At 39.6% G+C, this 13896-nt stretch overlaps 1 protein-coding gene across 4 annotated transcripts in view; it reads right to left on the bottom strand.

Annotated features, from left to right (window-relative positions):
* KIAA1549 (KIAA1549 ortholog) overlaps positions 1 to 13896 on the bottom strand; it is a 144431-nt gene that overhangs the window by 30077 nt on the left and 100458 nt on the right. For all 4 annotated transcript variants that reach the window (XM_027881154.1, XM_027881155.1, XM_027881157.1 and 1 more), the window contains exon 11: positions 29 to 231. In XM_027881154.1, coding sequence (XP_027736955.1) covers positions 29 to 231 — 203 coding nt within the window. The remainder of the gene's footprint in view (positions 1 to 28; positions 232 to 13896) is intronic.

Raw genomic sequence — 13896 nt, 5'->3', positions numbered from 1 at the left:
ACAATTTGTTTTATCTCTGTGAACTGACCTCCCTCTGTGTCGAACAGTCTTTGAAGGCTTTGTGGAAGTCTTGGATTTGGGGCTGGGCACATCTCCGTTTTCAGATGGGGTAGTATCCTTAATAGGTCCTGGTAAAGGAGCTGGCTCATGGATAATCAGGACATCATCTTTATTGTGCTGGCCCAGATGCTGCTTAGCAAAATCAAAGCCTTTCACACTGGGGGCTTGTAACTGTGAGAAAAGAACAAAGACAAAAAACAGGAACCATGAGTGACAATGAGTACAAAGGCTTTGGCTCAGATCTGAAACAATGGTCATGAGGAAGATGGTTAGGCTATGGGAGTCTCAGGAATGAACATGAGAGCTGTAGGGAAAAGAAAAATAAACTCTCCACATTTCTGTAATCTTACATATGATACACAGTTTAAAACTTCAAATCAGTACACCCAGTTAAAAAATAGCCTTCTGATGCTGCTTTTTTTTTTTTTTTGCAGTTATTTCTTCAGATTTCATTACTGTATGAGCAGCTTTTTGTGTACTTGTGAGTGCAAAGAACAGTACACCCGTGTAGTAATAAACAATTGCCACTGCCAGGTCATCTTTTCATTTCTTCCAGTCAAAATGGATGAAGAATTTTAAATAATTTGAATAATGTCACTGTTGATCTTTCTCATTTTGAGCTCCCCAAATCTGCAGAAGTCTGGGAGTGCTTGTACAAACACCTAGTTCATCTGATGAAAGACAAATAATCTGCAGAACTGAGTTATACAGCATCCTGGTAATGACTTTTTCAGCCAGCATGGATTCCTCCAGGAAAGAACTGAAAATTTAGCTCTTAGGAATTGCATACTGAATAGACAGAAAAATACATAAAAAACTGCGGAATTTAGAGAAATTATCCAAGAGATCTTATTGAGGGATTATGGATTCAGTGCACATCTTGCTTGAGAAAGACACAGACCTGGGCCTTCTATTCTCTTAACAGTATTTATAAAAACAACTAATCTCACCGTGTCAATGACTTGATTCAGACTTAATTTAATCAAGGTTCCAAGGTTCTCTGCTGATTTTTTGGGGGCTTTGTAGCAGTTAGAAATTCTGAAGAACTAATGAAGAGAAAGTTTTTCTTCAAATCCCACTCAATTTTACATAGTTTGAAAGTAGAAAGAAACGCTGATAACTCGAGTTTTCGAAGTGCATCCCCAGTGCACATCACACATACCCGTGTGTGTGTGTGCGCGTGTGTGTGTGTGTTCCTAGAGTTGATTTCCTGCAAAGTGAAGCGTGTGCTGGAGTGCATTTACGGGTGCATCAGGTTCCAGATGTTTAAATGAACCCCTTTTCATAAAGCTTGGCATGCCAACATAACTATCTGCAAACAGACTCGTCTGATATCATGCCAAAGATAAGCTTGCCTAAGGAATACTCCGAGAAAATCTCTTCAAAATATTTTCTCAGTAAGCAAACATTTTCCAAATGGTTCTTAGAAAGGGTGATGCAGTCGAGCAAACTGCACATTTAAACCAGTAGATGGCAATAAAAGCTCTTCTGAAAAATCCGGCGGTGCTCTGAATGGGTGAGGGTTTGGAGTTCATTTCTCACAAAATGAGTAAGCTTATTATTTGAACAGAGCTGGATGTATTCCACTATACTCCATTTGTCTTGGGCTTTACAACAGCCCCTTGAATTCAGCATTATGGGCGATTCAGTTATTGAATTTATGCAAATGACTGCAACCACTGATTCAAAAAGGCACTGTGGAGCTTCAGCAGGTGAAGGTGTACCCGTGTCTCCATTTTTTGAGTCATGGCCACCTAGTGAAACGTTCCTAAAATTTGCCCCCCTTCAGACGTTAAACATTCATCTTCGGGATCTTGCTTACTTTAAAAAAAAAAAGCCTTCAAAAATCACCCCCCCTGCCAAAATACTTCTGAGGAAGAACTTTTCACTTCCTCTGTGAATTACCATGCTAGCTTGCAGCACTCTGATTACTGAAACTTCTCTTGGTTACCCCACCTCCCCTGTTTGACCCCATCTGTTTGTCTTTATGCCTATTCTCTTTGAAGATATTCCTGGGTGTGACACTCTTCCTTTGAACCCTTTAGTGGCTTCCCTTCTTCTAACCCTTTTATGCTTCCCCCCTCATGTCCACACAGTTCTGCTGCTGATTCCTGATGATAACTTCCTCTGTTTTACTACCTCTGTTGCCTCCAGCCCCCTTAGCTCCAAAGATGATGAGTCTTCACCATGTGCTGGGCACAATTCCTCCACAAAAAATTTTGGTGGTGCTCTAGGCCTTTCCTAAGCACCCACGACATGACCTGCAAAGTTACCACTGCCTTTTGAACAGTATGATGGGTGGGGTGGGCAAGGACAACTGAAGAGAAAAACATTATAGCAATATTGGAATTACTAGTATGGTTTTACTAAGATTGATGCATGTCTGAAGTATGCATTTCAACCTATCTTTCAGTTACTCCAGCATACTGAGTTTGTAAACACGTTGGGGAATAAAGAAACATACAAAAATAAAAATTTTTCATCTTTTAACATTAAATAGTCTTATTCCTAGCTGCAGTCTAGCACAACCATTCATGTAAGCACAGTTATGGGAACAGATATATTTATGTGTACATGTACATACACCACAGCATATGTATGCACAAATGTTTATCTGCAGACAGACCACACAGAAGCTGAATTAAAAGGCTGATGGTACGGCAAAGACTGACACACACACTGTAAGAAGTGGTAGTTCAGATTGTCTGAATCACAACTGGATCCTCTCACACACAGGCATTGCAAGAGTCTTGAGTTACGAAATCATAAACTCAGTTCTTCCACAGGAACCCTCTTGCTCTCTCTCACCCTGCTGCATCCTTAGCATAGGCTGAGCCTTCTGCTATTAGTCAAAGTTGGGTAGAATGTAAGAAGGTTATTTGAAGAACCAGGATACCCACCTCCTTTCATGCAGAAGCTGGCAAACACATGTGAATGGAGGAGGGGATGCATGATGAGAAAGGATGTATTCTTTCATGCACCTTTGCAGCTAGGGTGGCTGAGACTTTGCCAGTGGGCTTTATGGGCACTTGCTGGCAACAGAGAACTTGCCAGCCTCAGTTATTACCACCCCAGGCACCAATGAATGTATGGCTGTATTTTCCTAAAGTTGCAGCCTGGTAAACTCTGAGGAGTCTTACTCTTCCTTGCCAGGCAGAACCATTCTCTCTATTCCACTCTCTTGCCCCTCTCTCCCTCTGCCTGACAGCTGCTCATTCCAGTTTACAGTATCCAAGACCTGAGGCTCAATGCTTCTTATTCTTCGAATACAATCTCTGTGTACAGCAACAGAGAATAAACCCTCTCAGCTTTAGGTACAGCTCTACAGACCTTATATGAACAGAACAAGTATAATCCTATGAGAATTTAACTGGTAAAACTCTAGTAAGTCTCTGTCAAATCCATGCAAACAATCTCCTAAAAGTTTAAAACGGAAGTCAGAAACGGGCAGTTCCCCACAGAATCAGCAAAAGAATTTCACTCACACAAAACAACCTTCTGGTTCTCTTCCCTTCCCCATCCTGCACCCCCTTAAGGCTAAGAATATGCACTAGAGCCTCTCCGAGATGTTGGACAGAACACTTCTTTTTTTTCTTTTAACCTTGTTCTTCTTTGAAAAACAAACTCTTTTTATCATCTTAAAAAAAAGTTTCAATATGTAACTGATCTTGAATGGAAAACTTTGGTCTGAATGATTCAAGTCTTGTAGAGTTCCGTAGAACCACATAGCAACATTTCTAGGTATTTCCTGCTGAAAAAAAATCTAAGTTGGCACTACCAACTCCAGATAATGTAAGAACAGTATGAGAGACTGTATGCACATGTGTAGATACGTGTTTGAGCATATGAATGAAAAAAACATGATAGAGAAATGTGACAATACATACAGATAAAATATGATACATAACTGAATTTTAAAAAAGTCCTCAATAAAAAAATATGATAAAATCACTAATTAAAAATAATATCTATGATTTGAAAAATAGAAATACTAATAGGATTACTACTGCAAAAACAGTGTTGATAGATTCCCACCTTGTTTTCTTAAAGGAACAATCTACGCTTCTGATACCTCTCCCTCTAGACCATGGCAACATTATGACTTTTAACTGAGAACTGATAGTAGCCAAAATCCACATTTTCAGTGAAAAGTGTCTGAAGTACACTGAAATACAACCCTGCTTTCTGCAAGACTAGATGGTCAGATCACCGAGACTTGGTGAAATGAACAACTGAATATGTTTACTACATTTTCTTATAAATGTTGTGTGCCACCTGCTGCATTCTTTCCTCTCTTTATATCAAGTTATATAAGTGTAACAGATTGTATTACCTCTGCTCATCTTGGGACAGAATACCATGTGTGGATCAGTCATCTACTGCTCATAAATTAATCATCACCACGAAAAGAATGTAGCGTCTTTTTAAGAGCGCAGTTGTACTGATACTGTTACCCACTCAGGTGATGAAAATGAGCATTTTTTCATCAGCCTCAGGTGCCTTTACCCAAGACTACACAAAAACAGTCTTGGTAAAGATTCGTTGTTGTAAATGTAAGTTGTTAGAGGTTTTCATTTATCTTTATATATTTGTGAAAGGGAAAAGACAAACAACTCTGAAACTTACCACCAAAATGAACACATCTAAATTACTGCATTCATAAGGAATTATGCTATTATACAAACACAGAACCTGATGAAATCCAAGAGGAAGATGATTTCAAATTGGTAAGTCAAGACAGTGTTTTAATTCTGTTGTTACATACTGAATGAAAAAAGAAACCCAACAACCAAACCAGTATTTGAAGCTCAATTCACAGAAAAGTTAAATAATTTTTGTAGAAGCCTACAAAATCTGTGCACCTCGGTCAAGAATTATTCTATAAAAGCAGACAATAATTTCAGTGCTGTTCAAGTCACAGAAATACAAAATGGTTGCCAATATATTGTTTTGCTAGATGCAGAGACACACCAGGAATGTCAACAACCTGTTTTCTCAAGAAAGCAAATACTGCATATACAGGTCAGTGAATAATTTCAGCAGAAAGCAGAAGGGAAGAAATACATTTACTCAATATTCTCCCTGTAGTTCCTACAAGTCGCATTTGAATTTGGACATAATATGAAGAATAATGTATTAAGACAATTTTCTATTGATTTTATACCATGATCCTGCCTTGTTCCTTGTAGAGCCAGATGCATCGAGCAGAAGCTGCTGAAATAGATTTCTTAGGAAACAAAGGAGCTAAGCATGTACTTTATGGTTGGCACATAACCCATGAACAGGACAGGAGTCCCTGTAAAGTCCTGCTGACTTATGACCTTACTATCATGCTAGGACATAGAATGTTACAGGATGAAGAAGTTTTACAGAAAAAAAAAAAAAAAAGTCTTCAAGTTTACTAGCTTAAACACAGCAAGACAGTGAAAAGCACTGTTCTTGAAACTAATGTGGATTGAAGATGTGAGTCAGTGTGATTTAGGATAGCTTAAACCTATTTAACATTTCCAACTGCACTCATACCGCCAAACCCTTCTCCATCTTCCCAGGGCACCATAGCATGGGGTAGTGTGAATTCACTGCATTACTCTCACGATGCATCAGAAAGTACGATTATTTGCAGCTGCCTGTATGCTTGGTAGCATCTTCCTAATTTTAACTCTTTTTTCACCAGGTGTCTATCTATCTCATCCAAGAAGTCACCTACATCTTCCTCCCACAAGGATCATTCATCCCTATTGTTTGCAATCACTGGTCCGTAAGATATTTAAAACACCTGTCAATAAATAAGAATTTAGAAGTACTGAGGTATGTTCACCTTTCACAGTCTCCTTTTCCTGTTCAGTTTTATTCTTCTATTATCATTCCTACATATGCTTCCTTATGTACCTAAGTATAACCACAGTATTTTTGTTTGCATCACTCTCCTTCAACATAAACCCCTTTGTGATCACAGCCAGGGACTGCCTGTAAAGTATGCATACAAATTACACATGTGATTCAGTAAAATAATGCATATTTGAATTAAATATTCAAAAAAAAAAATTTGTTCATGGAAAAAGTGTATTAGATCACACAGGTGAGTTCCAACTCCATAGCCACCCTCAAAATACTGGAAAAAAAGACCCATTTGTAAATCTCAAGGTCTTTTCGTGCACTGTCTCTTTTGTGAAATGGGACACAAAGTAACCCACTTGTGCCATAAGCACAAACTCTTTCCTAGTATACTTTAAAAAAAGCCACTAAGTGCCACTGACAAATGTGTAGAGGGGTCATTTCACTGTTGCTGGTTTAGGAAAAACTTTTAAGGACCAAGACTAAAAAAGTCTCTAATTTAAATACCTTCATTTGCTAATGGTGTATGTATGTAAAAAGAAGTGCATGTGCAATGGCAGGTCACTGTGTTACCCCTTACTTAGGTGGGTCACCCTCCCATGACAGCCTATACCCTCTGTGGCAAGCCCCATCTCGAACAGAAGCAAGATTTTGAGTTCTGAGGGCCAAAAGGGAGGTTTGCATGTACAAAATGCTGCCCATTTGCTTATCCTGGACCAAGAACCTCCTATACAAACTACGTCTCACATTTGTCAACACAACAGCACTTCAGTCAACTGTCACCGTTCCTGGGAACAGGTAGAGCAGTTAAGCAACTATGTCCTTATGGAAAAGAAATATGCTTATAGTTGCTTAAGTTTCTCCCATCAAGTTGGGAAAAAGTATAGCCACTGTATACCAGCACTGGCATGGACAACCAGAATAAGTTTGTGTACAGTCTCTGGTCTCTCTTCCCTCCTCTGAAAAGGTAAAACTGTGTGTTACTGCTTACTACCAAACAAATAGTAACTAAAGCAGGAATCCCACAAAAAATACCACCTCAGGAATTTTGCTTCTGGAGTAGGATTAAAAACAAATAAAGAAACTCCCAAACTTACAGAACTTTATAAAGCCTGAAATTCTCGAGACACCTGTTCTTCTTAAGACAGATTCTTCTCACGGATTTTCATCATCCCTCTTCTTCTCCTTTGTGCATTTCTTCCTGCCACACTAATATTACCATGACAGCTCAGTAAATTTCACAAAATACAAGAGGGATCATGTTGTTGAAAGCCCATAACTCCAAGTACATATATGCCCACAGGCTGCTGAGATAACTGTTCTAACAGGCAGAATTTCGTTTCTGAATCACACACAGTTTTAGTTTTCTTTCTCAGACAGAAATGCCACCGGGTGGATACTATCTTAATCACGGTTTGGTGAGGTTCCTTTGCAAACTGGTTGGAAGGAAGTGTCAGCAGTAAGGCAGAAAAAGATTAGCAACTTTACAGGATAGACAGGTCACTGCTGTGCCTCAGTTTCACCAGTCTTTTGTCCATAAGTTATGTTAAAAGATATGCAACTCCAACACCATCTGCTACCTAAGAAAGGTAGCACAGCACATAAAAGAATTATAAATTAAGGGAATTCTTTTCTAAACTTGCGAAGCAAAAGAATGAATTTATAACATGGTTCTCATCATCTGCACAGAGAGTATTTACAACAGTCCAAAAACACATCCTCTCTGCAAATAATGAGAGAAGTGCTAACAGACTTTTAAGATAGAACATAGGTCAGCAATTTTCATTTATTTTTTCTGGCTGGTATTTTGTTGAGCTCAAAGACTCAAACACATTTATGTACCTAGAAAGGGTTTAATGCACACAGAAAGAAAGTACATTCACATATTCTGCAGAAACATTTTGCTTACTGAAATGAAACTGCAAGTGAGGAGCAACATTAAAACCCTAGGCAACAATGATTTAATGTTGGTGCATTTCCTTGTTCCCAAACCAGCTAAATTCTACAGTAGACATACTCTTACCATCTTTCATTATGAGAGATAGAATTTATTTCCCCAGTATTAATCTCATCTCAGAGCTAATGACGTTTGGGATGGTATAATACTCATCCATATCTTGAAAATGGATTATTTTTGTTTAACTCCTTTTCAAAAACAACCACTATATATATGTCACTCTATAAATCCATGGGTCACCTACATTTTCAATAGCCTATTCAGTTCTACTCTCTCCCCCTCTCAAAAAGGATGAAAAAGAATTAGAAAATGTTCAGATTTTTCAAAGGCCAGTTCAAAAGAAGGGACAAGAAAACCAGGACCCAGGAATCAGCTGTTCACTGTCTCCTCCAATACAAGGACTAGGGGCCATCACAGAAAACAAAGAGGTGCCAAGATAAAAGCAACATGAAACAAGACGGCATGGTTCTTGCTGTAACATGCTGTGAAAATCCCTGTCAGCAACTCAGATGGGTTTAGAAGTACCAAACAAGTTCATGGAAAAGAAATCTACTGAGGATTGCTAAATATCATCACTTCTACAGAAAATTCTTGAGACACAAATAACTGGAGGCTGAAGAGTTACTCAAGGAAAGGCATTATGTGTACTTGCCCTGTCTTTTTCCGCTTCTATATGCTTTTTATTTTGGCATCTGGGCAAGCTGGCCCTTTGGTCTGATCTCAAGATAGGTACTCAAATGTTTGTAAAAAAGCAGATGGAGACATTTTATTTTTTATACCTATTGGCATAAGCAGTATATCTAAGGGTGGTATTTTATTTCTACCATTTGTGAATAGTTAATCCCCACTGCAGAAGAAGAGTTACTACAAAAGAGCTCTTTCAGAGGAATTGCCACTAGACAAATGCATTGTTGAGACATAATTAAGATGTTGAATACTGCATTCCTTGTTAGAATCCAGCTATTGACTCTGACGCAGAACCTGTATGCCATCCCAAAAAAGACAACAGTTTGGAGAGTTAGTCAAGGTTGCTATTAGAAATGAATGATATTTGTTATGCAAACAGTAGGCAGACATGAATCTCTTGCATAAACTCATGTCAGTTTTCAAGTAGTTTTTGTAAGATTGGTGTCAGCTGCCTTTCTTAACATGAGTCTCTTTTGACTGGAATTTTTCCGCAATGCAGGGCTGTTGCCTCAACATTATACAGATGAACAAAAGCATTACAGGATGTCAAAACATCACAAGAATTCTTTATATCAGGAGCAGAAGCCTAGCATTTAGCCTCCAGCAGGGCTAGCCTCTGATCCTAGGAACATCCAAGAGATAGTCAACTGAATACACAATAATAAGCAAAACTCTGAATTCAGAGGTGTAAAGTTACACCTGACACCTGACATTTCGATATCAGATATTCCTGCTTGGGGGGGGGGGGGAATAAAAATCCACACCAGTGGCGCTCAGACTCCCTGCAGAAGGCATGACTCATTACCTGTAACCGTGAGCAGCACATGGAGGGCTGGCTGTCAGGAGCAGTGTGGACCAGAGCAGACACACAAGGGCTGGTAATGGTCCCCAGGTGATGATGACACATTAGCTTAGGTTTGCTGGCACAAGATGCAAACTGGCAGCCCTCCAGCTCTGGCACTACCTGTGCTACTTCTCAAGGAGAAGGTGTGGTCCTGTATGCTTTGTCCAAGGCTTTGTGGGGACCAACCCACCCCACCTCTCCCACATGTCCTTCCCATACAGGAGGGACACTGAGCCAGAAAGACGTGACCAGCCTCTAAAAACCATAGTGGCACGCAGAGGGCTCCAGAGAGAAGTAACTTCTGACTGGAGAAGTAGGCATTTTCCCCTTACATTTTAGGATGTGCCCTTGAAAAAACAAGGAACTGAGCAAACCGCTCAGAGCTGGCACTGCAAAGGCAATGACTTCAGCATGCCCGGCATTTACAGAACATCCAAGACCTTCCAAACAAACTGCCAATTAGCTTGTCTATAGGTGTCAAGCTCTTGCCATTAATTCAGGGAATGGCTCCCTGCTCAACTGTCTACAGTTGAAACCATCTCCTGAGAAGTCCTAGGAAGGGATTTGACATTTTTCTTCAAATGCTTTTACACAGCAGGGAAAGTGAAATCCCTAGTCAACCAGGTTCCATTTTAATTTCTGGACGTCCATAGAGAAAGAAATAATATTGCTGACTATAATACTGTCAATAAAATAATATTATTTCCATTACAGATAACATATAAAATGTTTTTTTTTTTTTTGCTCTCTGGGGAAGAGGAAAGCAGTTGACAGTGTTTTTGTACAAAAACATCAGAGGCCCAGTACAGAGCAAAATGCTGGTTTAGGCACTGAAGAAATTGATCCAGTTTTTTGCGAAGAAAAATAACCAATGGCAAAAATTCAGTTGCCCAGAAAATGCACAGCTTCTTTGCAGGGAACAAAGCTCAGGCTGGGACAATGTTGTGGCAGATATAGGTAATGGCAAGAGAGAAAATCCGGTTATTTAAAAACGCCACCTGTGCATCTTTTTGCTTCCTAAGGCAAAGACATCTTTATCCAATGCAACAACCCAGCTCACATCAAGGTGAATTTCCAGTAGAATGCTACGGCTTCCAGAACACGTCATGAATATTTGATGTGCCCTTTAAATATCTTAGTACCATCTCTTTAAAAGAATTATCCTTGCACAGACCAATGAATCTTGCATAGAAATTCACTTCTCTTCCCTGCTTCCTTAACTCCCATTTTAAAAAGCATACAAATAACTTTCATCTAAGCATGTTTTCCCATCTAATCTCCAGAATGAAAAAGGAAATCTAGTATTTTTCAGGTATTGTTGATGCTGCTTTGACACAGAGGGATGGATTAGCAAATCACAGTCTCTTCGAGATCCTTTATTTTTTACTACTTTCTGATCAAACCTGGTTTTGCTAGCATCAATTCCCACAAAGATTTTCTCTCCTATGTACTTATGTTTATATTCACTGAAGCAGCGGACTTCTGAGACTATCAAAAGTAAGATATCCCTTAATATTTTCTGAGTTCAGGCTTCTTCTGCAAAGAATATAGAGAGGGAGCCTTCTAAGCAGGATCCTTGTGCCATCCTGTCTGCATGACACTAATCTGTAATGAAACTAGAAGGGCAGATGGAGAGAGCAGAACCTGGTAGAGCGGTACATCCAACCTGCAGAGCAGGCCTTCACTGCAAATGGTCTACCCTGCCCATGTCACCATCTCAGAAGAAACGTTACCTTTGCTACTATCTGCATTACCTTTGAGAATGACCTGGCCTTGAGAGTGGGGACAAGCAGCACATGTGGACTCAAGCCCAGCTTCAGTGGATATCAGTGCAATCCTGGGTACTTCTGTGGACTTGCCACAGCAGGATCTGAGTATTTTTTGGCAGAGCTGTGTCCGCTCAAGTGGGACTTGCTATCACTGACCACCATGAGGGACTGTGACCCAAGTGTTCTAAAGGGGCCTTCACAGAGCAGGTAAGGGACCAGAGCTATTACTTACTTATGCAATCTCCACTTACCACACATTTACCGAGGTTCTCTCCCTAGATGTTTCAAGGCACCAGCCTTTCAGATTTTTCTCAGCAACATGAAGAAAACAGGCATTCCCCTCACCCCATTCCCAACCCCGTTCCAGGCTTTTAAATCACAGGTGACATAATTTGCTATCAGCTGCTACTGTGAATTCTAACAGATTATTATGCTGCCCACTGATTTGCTATGTCAAAACGGCTAATTAAACTCACTGGTGATACCTCTGGAGATCCACCAGTGCAGCATGATATCCGATTTCAGCTGAACAAGAAAAGAGTGTCTCAGTTTCTTATCTTACAATCAACACATATTATATACTTATTATAAGGTTGAAAAATACTGTCTTCTATTTCTGGTATGAATATGCTATACATATGTTAACTAAATACTCTGACATTTAAACATCCCATTTCCATATTTACATTAATTTTTTTAACATTATTAATGGAAGTCAGAAGAGCTAGCACATTATAGATGCATCTTTATGTTTTTTACCAATGAAATATAGATTCCAAGAGAAAGCCCCAGACCTTTAATCTAAATATCTTTCCATTTACAGATGCAGTGCAGGCCTTCACTTTCCTTCAGTACCAAGGCCAAGCTCTGTAAACAACAAATGGAAATAAATGTGGGTGTGGTGAGGGAGAGACTGAGTCCATTTTTAAACTGAGTTCATTTACAGACCTAAATCCCTGACCACATGATGACACTCCTTTGATCATTTCTTTGCATTTACCCTAATAAAAAGTATAAAATACACAACTATTTTAGATGGCAGGATCAGACCGAATGTCCCTAATAATTTGTATGCTTTTGTGACTGGGGGTCTTCAGTGCTTGCTAAGTATGTCCTATTCTGACCTGGAATTCCACCCCACTGTTGGAAGACATGAAGAAATCCCAAAGACAGCCTGCTACTAAGGAAGCCAGAGTACTACTTTTGTTCTGGGCAAAGGAGTACATGGTTAGTGAAGTAGATCCTGCCAGTTGTCTGATGTGCAAAGTGATAAAAATTTACGACACTTCTTATTGATTTACCTCCACTGGCAGGCACAAGGATTGAACTAGATGTCCTTACTGGTTCTTTCTAGTTTGCTTACAGCAACTTCCCTAAAGAAGGCAAAGTGACAGGCTCCCCAGGCAAACCAAAATGAGACTTGCATATAAACAAGCTCAAGGCTTCTGACTCATGAATGATTAAGATGAAGAATATTGTGGAAGCAGTGGGGGAAAAACAAGTGAGCCATTTTCTTAAAAGACAGCAATTCTATGAAGGATGTTTCTGGCCTTACAGGCAACCCAAACGCTTTCTTACAAAAAAACCCCTTTAGACAGCAGAGGTACTGGAAATGTGCGTGATGAAAGTGTACCAAGGGTAATAATCCTCTCCTGCCTCTTCTGGATGACCCTTCTCAAATTAGCCAAAACCACTGTGGGGAACTTCTTCAATCAAAAACCTGTGTTACATATTACCACAGGTGAAACAAGGTACCAGGAGGTGAAGTTCATCAAAGGGTACCACTTGTTGCCAACCTCGATTCTGACACACAATCTGCAGTCGCAAGACAAGTGGAAGTTACTATTGATTTGTTCTGACTGCTTTGGAAGTGCAACCGCTTTCTGCTTCTCTCATCTTTCACATCATTAATTATCTTGAAAGAGAGCATGGAGTACAGACAAGGCTTGTTATGGAGAAAACTGTATGACTGAACATGAGGTGACAGTACAAGAACAAGACTGTAGTACCACAGGATTAGCACAGGCAGATTATTTTGCCTTTAATAATGCCTCTGAAGGTATAGTCACTAATAAGCATTTCTGACACAAAGACTGGTTCTCTTTGGTTATAAAAAGAAAGTAGCCTTTCAGGAACTTTTCCACTCTTTTTACTGAATATACCCTGGATCACATTTTTTTTTTTTTTAATTTACAGTCTTGAGCAAGAAAAAGACCGAGTATTGAATTTCTCACCATCCTAACCCAGTCCTCCAGCCCTCTGTCCAACACACTCATCCGTGCAGTCACGTGCAGATCCACTAATTCATGTTCTAGTCCTGCAACAAGCTCTCACAATGGCAACAAGAGCAGAACACGGAGCAGTCAGGATAGGTTCTAGCAAATTCTAGTTACAGCATGAGGTATAACAGATATTGCATTTCAGCTGTCAAATTTGGTTAGCAGAAGCTCTCCAAAATAAAATTCAGCCCTCTGTGGAAAACAAGGTCAGTGATTCAAGACTCAATACATTTCCTCTTATTCAGTCCTAGCCACAGCCTTGAAATGAAGTGATAAAGAAAGGTTCCTTTCAGCCTCAGTGCCCACATTTCAGAAGGATGTATCTATCTAATGCAGTATCATATACCCAGGAGAATAAATAAAACACTGTGGGATTCTTGACTTGAGCTATCATTGGACTTCTTTCTTTTTTTTTTTTTACCTCTAGACTGGAATGCTCTGAAAACTGTGTTTACACACGCTATT

Source organism: Empidonax traillii, unplaced genomic scaffold (assembly GCF_003031625.1).
Source record: "Empidonax traillii isolate 1590-97213 ecotype Southwest subspecies unplaced genomic scaffold, ASM303162v1 scaffold84:size2688230, whole genome shotgun sequence".
In the NCBI taxonomy this organism is placed as follows: Eukaryota; Metazoa; Chordata; class Aves; order Passeriformes; family Tyrannidae; genus Empidonax; species Empidonax traillii.
This window is presented reverse-complemented; position numbering and strand designations above follow the sequence as displayed.